The sequence below is a fragment of the Serinus canaria genome, chromosome 2 (genome assembly GCF_022539315.1).
Source record: "Serinus canaria isolate serCan28SL12 chromosome 2, serCan2020, whole genome shotgun sequence".
Classification (NCBI taxonomy): Eukaryota; Metazoa; Chordata; class Aves; order Passeriformes; family Fringillidae; genus Serinus; species Serinus canaria.
In genome coordinates, this window is record NC_066315.1 from 90,936,156 (window position 1) to 90,953,122 (window position 16,967).

A 16,967-nucleotide genomic window follows, 5' to 3' on the forward strand; every position below is an offset into this window, starting at 1 on the left:
TTTTAGTCAAATGCGCAACTTTGCAAAATAAGAACACGAAATTAAACACTACATGAAAAAGACTCAAAATATTATAGTTTTGAGTGAAAAGGTTTTGACTTGAGCCTGTTATCTAGACTGGATATTTTTATCTTGGGTTCTGTTGTTATCAATCCAAGACTTGCATGGCATAGTCCACAAAGGATGTATAACAGGTTAATTCTGGCTACCAAATGCTTGCAGTTTGCAAGTTCCTCATCTTGTGCAGTTGCACATTCCTCATCTGAGTATTGTTGATTAGTTTTCCTTTGTTTGTTTCTTTGGGGTTTTTTCCTAAGTAGACAAGACTGAAGAAGTATTTTTCCACACAAAAATAAGGATGAGGAGACTCCTGTTTCTTTAGAAAGATACACCAAGAAGAGCTTAGTTCCTAAGGGCACAGATAGTTACATCTTACACACAATTGTTCATTAACCCTGAGGTGCCACATGAGATACACAGATGAAGCATGGAAACCAGCCATAAGCCATTTGCCCAGAGCTGTTCCTCTACTTTGGCTTTGTCTTTCATCTTCCAAAAGATTACTGGGGATTTAAATTATAGGCTTCAAATTTATAGGCTGAAACCGTTAACTGGGACAAACTTTTGCAGGGATAGCAGATTAAATAAATGAGAAAAATGTCTCTAAAATAAATTCAGCTAGAATAAACAACAAAAAAAGTATTCTACTTTTACTATCAATAATTCTTCAGAATAAACATAACCAGTACTTAATTGACTACAGGTAATTTCTGAAAAATTCCCTTTATCTTCACTAAAATACATGAGGAATCAAAATTGTTAGACTTACTTTTATGTCTCCTAGCCTGTTACCTCAGTGTCACTTTGACTTGGCTGGAATTTAAGCAAAGACATCCTGACTATCTGCTTTGATGAAGCTTGTAACACCTTTTCCTTTTCATGTCAATACCCTTAATCTTACTCCAGTTAGACTATTCCAAAAGACTATTCCAATTATTAATTTCCTAGTTGACAACTTCAGATGTCATGTGCATCTCAAGATCTCTCTGTGGTTTCCTCCCTCTTTTTTTTGCATGAAAATAATTGACCTGCTCTTATAGTATGTGTTGTTCCTACGTTACCTGCACTTGTCATCCTTCAGCTACACTTGTTCTGTCAGTGACACCAGCATTCACCACACAATCAATAAGTTTCAACCAAACACCTCTGTGCTTCTATTGTTGCTGAGTGTAGCACTTGGACAAGTATCTGTAGAGCAGCTAGCTCATCCCTTCCCTGAAACGTCCCACAATAAAGTTGAGTTGTGATTTTGGTCCTGCTATATATATTGTTCCCTTCCTCAAAATGACTTTCATGTCCAGTAACAACAAAATATAAATCTTGGATAGAACTTTGCCAGTCTGTCCTTGGAGGTTTTCTTAAAAGTATTTTAGCTCTCAGTTCCAATTTCTTAAGTCTGTTTTGGTCTTAAAAAATCCATGTGGACAATATATCAAGTGTTGTATACTAGTATACATTACACAGTTACCAAGAACAGTTTTTTTTAAAACACATTGTAAATTAGTTTTTGAAGAGTACTTAATTCTACACAGAATTAGTAGTTACCAGCTTAAAATTCACATAGGACTCGGTGACTAGTAGGAGGACAAAGGGCTACTTAAATTTACCCATTAATAATCTTGATGATTAATCTGTAATTTTACTTCTAATTTCAACAACAGAAGATGAAATTATTAAAATTCTATCACCTGTCCAGGTCCCAGATTTTTGAAACCCCTTCACATAAATAGGTCTTGCATGTGTTAATCATTTGATTGGTGATTTTAAGAAACAGGGATGTCATGTGCTCTGACGTGTTGTAGTACGGTGATGTACAGTAGATCATAAAGACAGTGTTCATTAAACTGGGAATGTGTTCCATCACTGTTATCTGCAACAAAAAAATGGGAAAGACAGAAATCTGAATTTCCTGAAATTAATACAATGAAAAGTGTGACTTCTCTGGGAATATGTTTATCAGTGGACCAACATCCTTTTGTGGTTTTTTCATTACGAAATGAACCATCCAATTCACTTGCAGGGACCTATCACACCTTGGCCAAGACAAAGAGCATGGGAAAAGAGCAATAAATAAGTGAATAGGTCTTTTAGAGATTGCGATTTTCCACAGGAAAAACAGAGGCTGTACTCTGCTTGGCCATAGCCTCCAGTATAAGAAGATGCTGTAATCTGCTTTGCAGAGGAATATACTATCTGAGGAAAAGAGGTCAAACACTGCTGGAAAAAAGCTGGATTTCTGGAGGAAGGACAACAAGAAAGTTGGCATTTGCTCATTTTGTCTAGATTTATACAGAAGTGAAATCCAGAAGGGTGAGGCAAGACAAAAATAATCTCACTTTTACTGGACACTGAACGATAGAGTTTTCTGTCCCACAGAAATATTTCAGAGAAATGCATGCAAGCCAGATACACTGAGAACCCAGAACAAGAGACTGGTCTAGAAAAGAATAAAAAAAGTATGACGAAGGTGTCTCAAAGTCAAGTCCAATATGGCAGAGCAGTGAATTTGCAAAAGTGCAGTGTAAAATAGCAGAATGGATTCAAAAGAGATCAAACTTTGAAGATATTATTTAGAAAAATTGTTACCAGCTGGATTATATGTAAATGTTCTGAACTATGCAAGCTTAGACATTTTTGTCTGGTGTTTGTATGATATTCTCACGTTAAAAAAATGAACCCTGAGACCCATATGGTTATGAAAATAAATTTTATTGACTGTGCAACCTACAAGAGAAAGAGCTATAACGTGTAAAATAAGTGGAAGCTGACCAATTTCAGCTCAACCCAAGATTTAAGATAATTTTATGGCTTTTGCAATAAAACAATCACAAGTAATTCTTAACTAAAGCATGCAGACAGAAGAGCTGCCATATGTGAGACCCAAGCTCACAAAGGCAACTCAGCTCATTACTGGGATAAGAAAAACACAAACTGATGCTTAGTTTTTTCATATCCTTCAATTATCTTCTAGAATGATAACTACTTCAAAAAAAAAAAAGGCATTATTGTTATTATCTGGTTAACTTAAAATCAGTAGGCTCAATTAACTAATGCCTAAGGAGTTAAGCTGTCCACTAGTAATTAAGTGAAAAAGTTAAATATTAAAAGGAAAAATAGCTTTTTTACTGAAGCAAAAGACCCTTCCTTTCTTTTTTGAATTTCAGAATAAGTGCCTTTACAGTACTTACAGGTGAAGCATGGGCAAGTGGACCAAAAAATTTATCCAAAGTATATAAATATCTCACATTGTCCTTAGCTTCATTGGCAGCAATTGTTATCCTACGATCCTGAATGGATGAAAAAAAAAGAATGGCATTTTCTGAACAGGTTCTTTCTCTTTTACAGCACACAAGGCTATGATTAAATCTTACAAACACTTCCCCACAATACTTTCTATGCTATTTATTTGTCACATGAGAAATAACTGCTTCTACATGACAACATTGGTAAGATCTTCCAAGGTCAGCGACACCTTGGATGTGGTTTACAGGAAGTCCTTACTTATACCTCCAAAGCTTTTTCCTCCTCATGGACCCAACTTAGATTTTAGAATGATTTCAGCACAGGAATCATTTTACAGAACTCAGACAAGATCCCTGAAATGTTATCAGGGTTCTTTCCAACATTGTTTAATAAACACTTGTGAGGAACAATGAGTTCACAACTAATGCCTGTATATCCTTATATTCACGTCAGTGGAACTATTCACCAATTAGAGGGCTAGTTCATAGGAAGAAAGAAATGTAGTTCATCATCCTTGGCTTGTCCTGGCTTTCTACAGACAGGAATGGAATGGAATATTTTATCCAAATTCTATTTATCATAAAAGTATGCAAATATGGTAATCACAAAATCAAAAACTTTGCCTGCTCTATTCTTAAAACAGTAGAATACTTTCTTAAGCAATAGAAGACCTACATTCTGGGGGTGGGGGTGTCTCATTGACTGTATATGATCTACAGCTTATATTCTGGCTTGCCCACAATTGTGCCTGATAAGTTTACATTACAGGTATCCACTTATATGAAATAGCAGTTATGCCACTAGGAGTCTGCTCTCAACAATTCTAAAAGCATTATGAATGCCTTTCTGACTTCTACAGTTGGCCTGCACAGGGTTCAGCTTGTCAGAGAGAAAAATGTTGTACTGCTGCACTGCTTTACTTCTGCACAACCTTTTCACTTATAATGCTAATGAAAGACACATTACAAAAGCACTGACTTCTTTTCAAGTTATCTATTTAATTTCAGGATCATTGATGCAATATGTTCCAACAAATGGATAATAAACCACAGTGTAAAAAAAGCATAAACATTCAAAGCTATTTTTAATTTTAGCATTGTGTTCAGTTCTCTATATATTACAAATACAGTACTGTAATAATTTAAAATTCTAATTAGAAAGTAGTAATTACCAGTTCCTTCCACTGTTGTAATGTCTTTGATCTTGCTGCCTGAAGAATACTTATAATTTTCTTTACTCTTGAACTCTTAATCTCATCTAAAAGGCTTTGAAGAAAGAAACATACTTAGTGTTATCTCTCTGGAATAAAAATTTACACTTATTTTTAAAAAACTATCTTTGTGAGAAATAATGTAGGAATTTTACCTGTTAAATGATGACATTCTTGACTTCCAGTGTTCCAGCTCTGCAGATGGACCAACATCATCAGCTTCTCTTCTAATTTGTTCACTCTCCACTAAAACTTGTTGAATCTGTTTGGTCCAAATCATGACCACTTCTTCAAGTTTCTCAGTGACCTCTCTGTTAGTGCCTTCAAAATCATAGAATTAGACAGTTTTATAAGCATTAAGAAATAAATACAGAAATTTAAACTACAGAAACTAATTGTTCTTGCCAGACATAATCTGAGACTATGTAAACTCTGTATATTTGAATCACCAACCAGCAGGAAAATAGTAAGACTGTAACAATAGGATGCACACAGATAATACTTGTGTCTACCAACTCCGTTACTGTTGCATATCCTTTACAAAGGAAACAGTTAGAAATACAGTGAGTTCACAAGAAATGGTAGAAATCTATTGTTGAAAGAGACATAACTACTCTGTTTCTTACAAAAACATATATGTAAATACGTAATTTTTTTATAAATACAGGTGGTTTTAGTCACAGAGTCAGACAACATTGGACAGGATTTTCTCAGTATCAAAGAAAGTGAATAGTAGACATACTAGTATATGGATTCACTCAGCAACTATTAGGCTAGTAAGCTGGGAAGGATTCAGACAACTGCTTGAATGATATATCATGCAACTACCTAATTCTTTAAGATCTATGAACTAAAGTATGGACAAATGATTGATGGTCTTATAATTAAACAATTACAAACCTGGCAAGAGTAAGCAGAAAAATGTAAACAGCTCAGGGAAAATGAATTAATTTTTCAAAGTAAATTTTTACTTATAACATTTATTTTATAAACAGCATCATTTTGTTTGATTTGGTGTTGGAATTACTCACCTGCAGTTATGTAGTCAGATGGGTTCTGTAAGTTTCTGACATAAACATCAATATCCATTTTTCTGAGCTGAATTTTATCTTCTATATTCTGTCTAGATGATGACAAAGTACCCACAAATTTATCCACTGCATACAGAAACTCTTGTATCTGGCTGTTCTTCAAGCCTTCTTTCACAGCTCCCCAGTTCTGATTATTTTGATTTATGCAAAAACCAAAAAAGTGAGGGTCATGCTTTCTTTTTTTTTTTAACCACAAAAGGTATTTTTCATTAGAAAACTATTTCTTGTTCATGGACATGCATAAAGATTTATCAACATAACCTTTAAAATATACTCATCAATACTTTAAAGTGTGCATTGATTTAATTACTTGGTAAGACAAGAAGAAACAGACAAGCAAGAGGCTCTAAGAAATAAAAGTCTCTGACTTCACTCTGACTTGACTCTGAAGTCAGCTGTCACTGATTTCACACTGGATTGTATTTTGTTTAGTTTTATTTTTCTCCTTCTGAACAGAGAAAACAGACTCTAAAGTCCCTTTCTGCTCCTGGGGAGAGAAAATGACAGCGTATGGTAGCAGCATACAACACCATCATCCTCAGCAGACAGTGAGCTTCTTTCTACTTGCTACCTCTGAACATGTACTTCCAGAGGCACCTGAACAAACTGATGCTTTACAAGTGCCACAGAAGGAGGACAACTCAGAGAAGCTGGATATTCTGAATATAACACTGTTCATGCTGTCCATGCTCCAGAATAAAGTAAGGGATTGATACTAGTGCTGCCAAGACTAGACACTTCTAACAATCCAGGTTTTATCTAGTTTTCATAAAGTCATTGCAGCTTTAACTTGGTATGGTTGCTGTGTTATATTCTCCTTTGTCATAATAATTAAAGCTGGCACTATTGCTAGAAAATAAACAGTAGCTACATGAATTTCAAACATTTGTATATGTACAAATTGCATTACTCTCATTTAAGCCTATATTAGACTTTTAGCTTCTTATATCCTCTGTTCTAGGTCCAACAGATGCACAAACAGAATTGCAGCAGCCACATGCCTTACTTGCATGTGTTCTTGAGAAAAAAAGACTGATTGTTTGATTACCTGTTGGGATTTTAGTGCTGGTATCATGATCTGGGACAAGAAGAATTCCAGGCCCTGAAGGATATTTCCATTAGTACAGTCAAACATGCCAAAATTCACCTCCTTTGGGAAGAAACAAAAATTAGCACAATGTATGTCGACTTCTGCAGCATTACCCTATTTGTGTGAAATTTAGATACGTGGCAGACACATTCACAGTCCATAGCTATGCAACATGAGCATCTCTGAAAGTCAGAGAAGGCTGTTACAGTACTTTTTTATACACAACAAACCATGAGAGGCTGGAAAACCTTACGTTAGTTTCAAGACTTATCTCTGTTTTAAAAGATAGAGTTTAAGTGCAGCATTTCAATAATTTAGGCTCATTATTTAAAATATTCCACTTTAGGTCCTTATTCCCTGCTGTCATTAAAATTTATATTTTAATGACTAATTAAAATGATTTTTATTAATTAAAATCTTGGGGTTTAATAACACTGCAGTAGCTAATTTATAAATCATGAGAATTTCACCTTATCACAAATGCTTACACACATGAAAAAGAACTTCCGTTAATCATACAAGTAGACATTTTCATGAAAGCATTCCCTATTTTTTTCTGACTCCAGGTGCATGAATAAAGGTCTGAGAAAATATGAACATGTGAATACTGCATGAGTTTGCTCTCACCTGAGAGACATTTGATGCAGTTATAACTTCATCTGATGTTCTTAGGAAAAATGCACAAGTTCCTGTAAAGTCCTGAAAATAGGACCAAATGCATACAGTTAAAAAGAATACAAGTATACTATAAAGTATTTTACTTAAAAATTTACCTACCCTAAAAATGTGCTGGAAAAAAAACCGTAAAAAAATCAATTACTAAAAGAGATAATGAAAATGTATGCAGGATATTTGAAAATTTGCCCTTCTCAAATCAAATACGGTTTTGTCCCTAGCACAAGAATGGCAAAAATGCCCTTTTGCACAGACTGGATCAGTGTTGTACCTCTACTAAGAAAATGCAGTACAGGGAGAGCTTGTGAGCCAGGCTATTTCTTGTTATTGTTTATTTATCCATTAAAGAGGATTGTTTTGTTTATTTATCCATTAAATCTAATAACAAACCTAATAAAAATTCAACTGCAACAAATTTGAAAATCCATTCTAGTTGGTTCAATTAGCAGAGGAATGAAACTCACTTTTCCCCTGAAAGCAGGAAAGAATTCTTCTGCTATGTCTTTTCTAGCCTTACAATGTTAACATAAGCTCTTTGGGGCTGACAAGAAACAACAACAACGAAAATGAAAACCAAAGCATCACCAGGTCATATTCAAAGACCATTGTATACGAAGAGCCAATTTTCCCCAAAAGAGATGGAAAATGTCAAAATTAATCAAAAATCTTAATGACGACTCTGAATATGCTGTTGACTAATGCTTAGATATTACAGGGAGGAAGTTATTAAAAGAATTTGAATGGAAGAAAGGATTTATTAAAGGTATTCTTTGAGTAATGTGCAGCCTTATTATATGAAAGGGCATAGAAAACCACTGAAGAACTGCACTTTTAAACTAGAAGCGCACAAGCCCTAGAAAACACTTACCATGCAGTCATTAAAAAATTGTTAGGATCTGCAATTTTTTAACAAGGATTTATTTGACCTGCTCTCCTCTCAGATAGTGAAATCACTACTTCTTTACTGATGAAGGCCAACCTCAGCTCAAGAAATGCTGGGAGACCCTGCATTATAAGAACTTAACTATCTATCCAAGGATTACTAAAAATTGTATAACACTGCAGAACTGTTAAGCCTTTTCAATATTTTACTTTTTAAATGTCATCTAAAGATTTTTTTCAACCATACCTCTGTGGAACCCATGGTAATAAATAAATTCTTCTGAGGCAAATTGTTTGTTGACCCATCTGGCCTCAGTGATGCATTCGACTTTTGCTAGCAATTAAAATACAAATAAAAGGTTAATAAAGTAAAAACTATATCATGCAAATACTTCTTCCATTTGAATATGTGAATTATAACTAAGTCCATTCTGATTCAGTTTGTAATTTCCAGATAGAAATCATGAGGTTTGCATTCTCTGGAGAATAAGCTTCGCCTGAATCCCAGTAAACAGTTTCACAGACCCATTATTTCAGAAAACAACAACAACAAAAACAAGAAGGGGGAAAAGTCTCAGAAAAGAAAACAAAATTTAATCTGAAGTGATTCCTACTGAATCACTTCAGATTTATAAAAACAAACTGAATGTCTCACAGAAACAATCATATGCTTGGCCTGCAAAGTCAAAATGTAATTGTGAATGGGACTCACAAGCAATGCCATCAGCTAGATTCTGTCAACAATGCAAAGAAATTTAGCTTTCGGCCCATTTCTTTAACCAGACATCACAGAAAAACTTCCTCTCAGGGAAGCCTTGCTGCCACTGGTCCCTCTCCACTGACATGTATCTTTAACCTCTTCTCTTTGAAGCAACAATAAAGCCTAAACCTAACAAAGATCTGCTCCCCTCTAATTATGTGTCATGTATTTTGGAAAATAATCTGTTGAAACTTGGAAGAATGTGACAGAAAAAGATGTGGGACAAGCTTGCGGGTATATTTATCTTTAAAGTTGAGGAGAGCCTTCTTTCTAGGAAGTCAAGTGCTCAGCTCCTGCTAGACTCAACATGAGATGTGTGTTATACAGGGGTGGCTCCTCACTTCCACCCCAAACCAGCATCTGCTGACCCCTGCAGGTGGTTTCAAGCGAACATCATGCATCTAAGATGGCGAAAAAGAGAGATGGAGAGATGAGAAGCAGCAAAGAAAGGATCTTTGACAAATCTTGGTAAGGACATGCCTACTAGTCAGGCCAATAGTCTGCCCTGCTCATATTTTGTTTCCAAGAATAACAGGGCAAGCACTGCCTTGAATAAACTCCAATTCTCCAATGTGCTTGAAATCAAATTGTTGACAGAACAGTCAAATTAATGAGATCTCTTCACTCATCAAAATATGGTGGAAGATGCTAGAGATGGCATTTATACTTTCCATCAGAAAGTATAAATGCCATGCTATGCTGCCTCTGAAACAGAACTCTCACAATTTTTTTTTTTAATGGTTAAAAGGGTCAAAATAAAACAAAATTAAATGCAGCAATGAAACGTTTCATTTAACCCAGGCTAGGCATATATTCCTGATTTGTCAGTTAATGAAAACAATGTCAAGATTTTTAGTTTCATCTTGATTTAAGTCAGAGAATAAGACATTCATCCCAGAAATGTGCCTGCCAAGTCCCAGTGTAACGAAAAACTGATTAAACTGTTTTGACAGCAGAGTTCATTCTGTGCTTTGCAAAGTCTCTAAGCAATCCCAGGAACACTCAAAAGTTCTTTTAATTTATCTAAGTTATAATGATTCTGTAATTCATTCTGGACTTAACTGACGATGAAGAATTATCAGTTGGGGAGTTTTTCTCTTCAACGAGCCCAAAATACCACCACAGGGTGAATTAGCTCTCCCTACCATGGCTCCTCTCTGGCACAATCTGAAAGGACTGATGAAGGACTTCTGCAGTTCCAGAAGCCCACAAGAGTTAGACAATGTCAAGGTCACTTGGCACCTTCTGATATACTCAGTGGAAGCTGAACAAATTATTTCCCTCTTTATGCAGAGGCTTCTCCTCAAAACTTAAAGAGTGAAAAATACAACTTGGGGACCACAACTGCCTTATTTCTAGTCACAGTTTTCCAAACTTGTTTTCTGCAGAATGGGACAAATCTGAACATGATGCCACCTTAATTTAGAAGGAGTTTGCATAATTTTTCACACTCTTGAATGAGTGCTTTATCCATAGTGGAGTTGGTGCAGTTCAAACCAAAAGAAAATAAACTGGTTCTTATACAGATAGCTCCCCCATTCCTATCATACGTATGCTAGCTAATCTAGTATTTTAAACTCTGGATACCATGAATTATCTTTATCACTTTTGAAATCTGAATTTTTACTCTCCTTGGCAATTTTAAAGTTTTCTTTTGTGAAAACAAGAACAGTGTCAAACTACACCACAAGGCATCCTGCAATTTCCATGTAAGCCAAGATGGAAGTATTTAAACAGTGAGATCCAAAATCTTTCCACACTGGCATAAATAGCAAAACAAAACATCCATTAAGATTTTTTGAACTCTGCAAGTCACAGGATTTATTTTTTTAAGAATGCAAATTTGCTTTTGCAGAAGCAATAATGGAAACATACCTGCAATACATCTTGGTAAAAGAAGATCAACTTTTTAGGTCCACTAGGGGCAAAGAATTGTTCTACTAGTTGAAACTAAAAAAAAAAAAAAACCCAAAAAACAAAACAATTGTAAATAATTGCGAGATAGCTTCAAAACACTCAAAATTTTGGAAATATTTCTTGTAATAACAATTTAATCAGTATTTACCTTGTCATCAGAAATAATAGTCTCCTCCACTTGCTGCTCACTCAAGTCTATCCCATCTGCTAATCTTGATATCAAATACCTGTGTCTTCCATCTATCTGAGCTCTTCTCTCCTCTTTGGTTTCTTTGGCTTGCTTGGCTAGTTCTTTTCTGCTTTCATTGGAAAGTACTTTACTTTTCTTAACAGTGGACTACAAAATAGAGGTTTGTTAGAGAAAGATTATTTTTCCTCACTTAAAGATTTTATTTTATATTGTTAATCTTTAAGCTGGTTTCATAAACGTCATATCAAGCAGGAACATGAAAAAATTACATGTAAGGAATGTACAAGGAAAAGAAGAGTAATAATTAACTTGCTAGGCCAGAATTATTTCTCAGTATAAAGCTGGTATGTAAAGTACATATCTAAAACTCCAGGATCTCAGAACAAATTTTGATCCATGCTAAGGTCACAATACAAATTTAGCACTATAACAGCTCTCATTCAAATCTCCGCTTTGTGATCCCAGGTTCCAAACTTCTGAATGTCCATATTTCAGATTTGGGATTGATCTCAACACTGCCAGTATTTTAATATATAATATCAAGTTATTACCCTAAAGGAAATAAATAAACAAAATCACTATAAAATCGGTCACCGCAGGAATAAATATACATTTGATGATTAATTTACAGATCATATAAAGGTAGCAGTGCAATTATAAAGAGGGAGATTTATGTAAAAAAATAATTTTCAGAATCTTCCTATCAGTGTGAACAAGACTGAAAATAGATATAGTGACCAACATTTTTAAGTCAGAAAATCCTCAGAAGCTATACGGAAAACTAAGGATTTGGGTAAATAAGTAACCACACGGATCATTTCCCTCTACACACAGCTCCCACTGACATGAGTATCTGGGGTTTGTAAATGTCTGAAGTGTCTCTGTACCTTACAGTTTTTACTGGAGGGAAAAAAAAGAAAAATTATATCACTTCCCAGTACTCTACACTAATTGGAATTGTAATTAATCAACCCTACTCTTGGATTAAAATACAAGAAAGCTGGCCAGCTTGCACCTTTGCTTCCTACCATTTGGTCTTATCACAGACTCTGAATGGATGTTTTTCACCTACTCTCTACCTGAACCTCTTAGACATCAGGAGACAGTGACAATGTCTGAATACCTGTAGTTGTTGTTCAGTACCCTTTTGATATTTCTACAAGCTAATTGTGATTCACCACGTAGTTCCCAGTTCAACTATGTCAGTCTTTTATCATCTCTGGTTTCCATGTCAACAACTGGATCTCTTTTTTTGCATATGCCTTCCCCGATGCAGTATGACCTTATTCAAGTATTCTCAAACAACATTCATTTCCATCATGGCAAAGGAAGGGTATTAACCAGTGGATGATAAAAAAAAAATATGTCAAAGAACGCAAAATCCGAGCAACATACATTATGAGCACAGAAAGTCAGTGCCCTAACACTGTAGACACTTTTGAGTGGTTCACTGTTTATTTTTCCTTGCAATTAACAGAGACTGGAGGAAATCAGCATGCTTCAATATTAGAAAAGCTTTTGTCAATGAAGACTTAAAGAAAAATCTGTATAGAAGAACATTTAGGGGACAAAAGGTAGTTGAGTCACCACCTGTTTTAGAACAAAAACACTTGCCGGAAGAACAGTAGTCAGAGAAGATCCTAGCTCACTGCTCCTTGTCTTCAGGTTCCCTCCATGTCTATGAGACTTGCTTTCTGTCTCTAGTTAAAAGAAATTACAAGTTCTAATTATTCAAATACAACAAATGCATTTACAAGACCTGCAGTATTGTGTCTTCATATTTGCTGGATAACGTCTTCTCATACTGGGGAAAATGAGACCATTTTATTTCTCAAAAAATGATATTTACATCCCATCATTGGCAGCAAATAGGATCTCCAGTGGAGCATGCAGTAATGCTTATGAGCAGCTCACCAAACTTCCATGAATTACTGTTTAATCTATTTTATATAAATAATAAGATTGTGACTAAAACTTGAATTCTAATAGCACTGATTTCCATATAAATTTTCTATCAAATTGTATCTCTTTTCACCTGATTAATATTCATTATATACAGGATCATAGAATGGTTGGGATTGGAAGGGATACTGCTCAAGCTTACTTAAAGCCAGTTGTCCAGGACAGTTTCCATATGGCTTTTGAGTATCTCCAAGGATGGAGACTCCATAACCTCCCTGGGCAATCTGCACCAGTGCTTGGTCACTTTCACAGTGTTTCCTGATGTTCAGAGAGAACCTCCTGTTTTTCAGTTTCCACCATTTATTGCCTCTGGTCCCATCACTGGACATTGTGGAGAAGAGCTTGAGTCCCTCTTCTGTACACCTTATCTTTACATGGTCCCTTCAGGTATTTACATGCATAGAGAAGATCCCATTCAGACCCAGCTCTTACCCTTTCCCCACAGGAGAGGTGCTCTACTGCCTTCATCATTTTCATAGCCCTTCACTGGATTCTAGCCAGTAAAACCATGTCTCTCTTGTACTTGGAAGGCTAAAACTGGACACCCTACTCCAGGTGAGGCCTCACCAGTGTTGAATGGAGAGGATGGATCATCCCCCTTAACCTGCTGGCAATATTCCTTATCCATCCCATGGTATCATTAGCCTCCTTTGCCACAAGAGCCATTCTTGGCTCATGTTCAACTTGCTGTCCACCGGGAATCTCAGGCTCTTTCCTGTCAATCTATTTTCCAGCTGTTCAGCCCTCAGCTAGTATTGCTGCAAGGACTTGTTTATCCCCAGGTGAAGGAATTTTCTCCAGCCTCTCTAGGCTCCTCTGGATGGCAGCACAACCTTCCGATTTATTGGCCAACCCTCCCTCTTATGTGTTATCAGCAACCTTGCTGAGGGTACCCTCTGCCCCATCATCCAGATCATTAATGAAGATGTTGAACAGGACTGGACCCCCAGAGTACACTGCTACCTTCTTTCTGAACCTTGTCTGTTCAATGTTTTCAATCCACATCACTTTCGGCTCAGACAGCCCACACTTCCATAGCTTCTCTATGAGGAGATTACAGGAGCAAAGGAGAAAATTTACACTGTAACTGCTCTTCAGTGGTACTTTGTAACCCAGGAATAATCTGGCACAGAGAGCAAGAAGGTCCAGCTGCAGAAGGGGTTAACTGGCTGGAAGCAGGAAGGAATACCAGAAGCAGAACAATCCCTTGTAAGGGAGTATAGTTTCCCTTGGTGATAAGAAACAGCCACTGCTTTTTCTTTTAGCCATCCTGCTACGCCTGGCTCAGAATCCACCTTTGGGCAGCAGAGCTGGTGCTGGGGGATGGACCCAAGGCTGGGCTGAGGTGCTCCATGCTGATGCTCACAGGACTGGTGCTGGTGCAAGTGTATATAAAGAATTGCTTCAAGAAGCATCTTTTCAGACTTCCTGTAGAATCAGTTATGGTTTAAAGACTGTCCAAAGCATTGTTTATTTTTTTTTTCTATATTTCAGCACAAATGTGTATCTAACCCACCTCAAGGGGAACAACAAAAAATTCTCAACAGGAGAATGTCAAAAGCCTTACTGAAGAAAAGACAAACCATAGTCACTGCACTCCCCTCACCTTCCAAACCAATCATTTAATTTCAAAAGGAAATGAGGTGGTTCACACTTCTTCCCTTGCTAAATGCATGCTGATTATTCCCAGTCACATTCTTGTTCTTCATGTGCCTGGAAATGGCATCCAGGATAAGCTGCTCTACCACCTTCCCAGGGACTGAGGTGAGGCCAACTAGCTTTTAGTTCTCCTTTTCGCCCTTCTAACTTTCCTCCAGGCCTCACACCCCTCTCCCAGTTGCCATGAATATTTATTTATTCACTTTCTAGCATGATCCTCTTCCACAAGGTCAGTGACTACATAAGCAAAGTGGACATAGGGAAGGGACGCACCCACAGGCACAGCGGTAGATGTCTATGTTTAATAACCTTTGAACTTACTAATTTAATCTACTCCCTCTGGTAAAGTATTGCAGAAAAGAAATACCATAATATGCTTCATATTGTAAAGTACACTATATTATGGACTACTACTCATTTAATTTTTTAAAAATGGTCTGAATCATGTTACTATGATTCAACACTAGGAAATCTGCTATGGTATCAGAGTTGCACTGCGGATGATCCTGTAGATACATATATATATATATATATATATATATATATATATATATATATATATATATATATATATATATATATATATGCACACATATATTTATATATATATAAACATATATGCATTTATTTATATGTACATATTTATTTATAAAACTGAAAACTGCACATTCAGCACACACAGTCCCTACACTGGCAGATTCAGAATAGCACATACCCACCCAGTATATATAAACTTAAACACTCTACTTAATAATTGGTTTCTCATTTTCTTCCTGGATTTTTTCTTTCCCATAAAAATCTGATATTAAGTACTTATTATTTTTTTCCTTACCTTTTTTTATAGCAATGAGAGGTGGACAGAGATCAATATGAGGTTTAGAAGAAAGTTGTGTTGCTCTCAGTTGCTCTGATTCCTGCTGTGTAGAGTGACCATGAGAGGAACTGGGCTCGTCTCGTCCCCCCAACTCGGTTTCACCTCCCACAGTCTCCTCCATCTGCACCACCCCAGAAAAATCAACCTAAATCAACAATACGGAAAATGACTGCACAGAGTAGCATTGTAATAAAGACACCTTCAGTATTTTTATCCCTGTTACAGCATCAATATGATAGACTAGCAAGGAAAGGGGAAAAAAAATACCTCTGCTTTCAGTCGGTAATTTAAAAAGAGAAGATCTAAGCAGTTTTCGAAATTATAAAATCTTCTTTAAGGGTGTCTATTACCAAAACTTTATTTCTAATTGCATAACTACAGTTTTTCTCCAGTCAGACTGCCGCAGATGGGAACTCACGCGTTGGGGGACAGGTTAAGCGCCTTGGGAAGCTCCTGCAGGCGCAGGTTCCGCCGCGAAGTGCCGGGCACCGAGCGCCGGCTGCCGCACCTGCTGAATCCCAAGCAGGTTTTTACTCCTGCGGTCTCTCCTGGGCACTTGGAGCGGCTGGCAGCTGCTATGGCAACCTCTACACAAACCCAGCGGGCAACCCAGCCCCCACCAGGCACCTCGCCTGGCCCCATTTCCCACTGGATGCAGCAAGCCGGTGCTCATTTCTTAACTACCTAGCGAAAAAGTAGTTTTCTCTCACGTATAAATTAAACCCTCAGCACGCAGCTTCCCTGAGCCTCAGCGATTGTGAGGCGCCGAGCCAGGGGAGGTCATGGTGAGAGCTGCATCCCGGCGGCCACAGCACGCTCCCGACACATCTCGGGCTGCACGTCAGCGCCCTGGGCTCTGGGCAAGGCGTGAGGAGAGAGCCCCAGCACGGGCCGAGTGAGGAGCTCCCCTTCTCCTCTGCCGTACCTGGGCTCTGGGCAAGGCTTGAGGAGGCAGCCCCAGCACGGGCCGAGTGAGGAGCTCCCATTCTCCTCTGCCGTACCTGGGCTCTGGGCAAGGCGTGATGAGGCAGCCCCAGCACGGGCCGAGTGAGGAGCTCCCCTTCTCCTCTGCCGCGATAGGCAGCTTCCACACGGATCTGAAAGCACCGCGTGAAGTGCAGCTTATCCATTTCCATTAGGGAATCAGTTAGGCTGGAAAAGACCTCTGAGGTCATCGCGTCCACCCAGGTTGACCCAACACCGCACATGTCAAGCAGACTATGGCACGGAGCCACATCCAGTCATGTCCTGAACACCTCCAGGGACGGTGACTCCATCACCTTCCTTTGGCAGCCCATTCCAACACTTAACAACTTATGCCGTGAAGAAACCACTCCGTGTGCTTCCTTTTTCT

The 16,967-nt window shown here is 37.5% G+C and overlaps 1 protein-coding gene across 1 annotated transcript in view; it reads right to left on the reverse strand.

Annotated features, from left to right (window-relative positions):
• LOC103815655 (dynein axonemal heavy chain 5-like) overlaps positions 1-15,734 on the reverse strand; it is a 148,880-nt gene extending 133,146 nt beyond the window's left edge. Inside the window, exons 1-12 of the mRNA XM_030238620.2 lie at positions 15,572-15,734; positions 12,733-12,818; positions 11,077-11,265; positions 10,887-10,961; positions 8,499-8,585; positions 7,322-7,393; positions 6,653-6,754; positions 5,545-5,731; positions 4,669-4,834; positions 4,475-4,568; positions 3,249-3,347; positions 1,749-1,930 (exon numbers count right to left, since the gene is read on the reverse strand). Coding sequence (XP_030094480.2) covers positions 1,749-1,930; positions 3,249-3,347; positions 4,475-4,568; positions 4,669-4,834; positions 5,545-5,731; positions 6,653-6,754; positions 7,322-7,393; positions 8,499-8,585; positions 10,887-10,961; positions 11,077-11,265; positions 12,733-12,818; positions 15,572-15,734 — 1,502 coding nt within the window. The remainder of the gene's footprint in view (positions 1-1,748; positions 1,931-3,248; positions 3,348-4,474; positions 4,569-4,668; positions 4,835-5,544; positions 5,732-6,652; positions 6,755-7,321; positions 7,394-8,498; positions 8,586-10,886; positions 10,962-11,076; positions 11,266-12,732; positions 12,819-15,571) is intronic.
• Between the last annotated feature and the right edge of the window lie 1,233 nt (positions 15,735-16,967).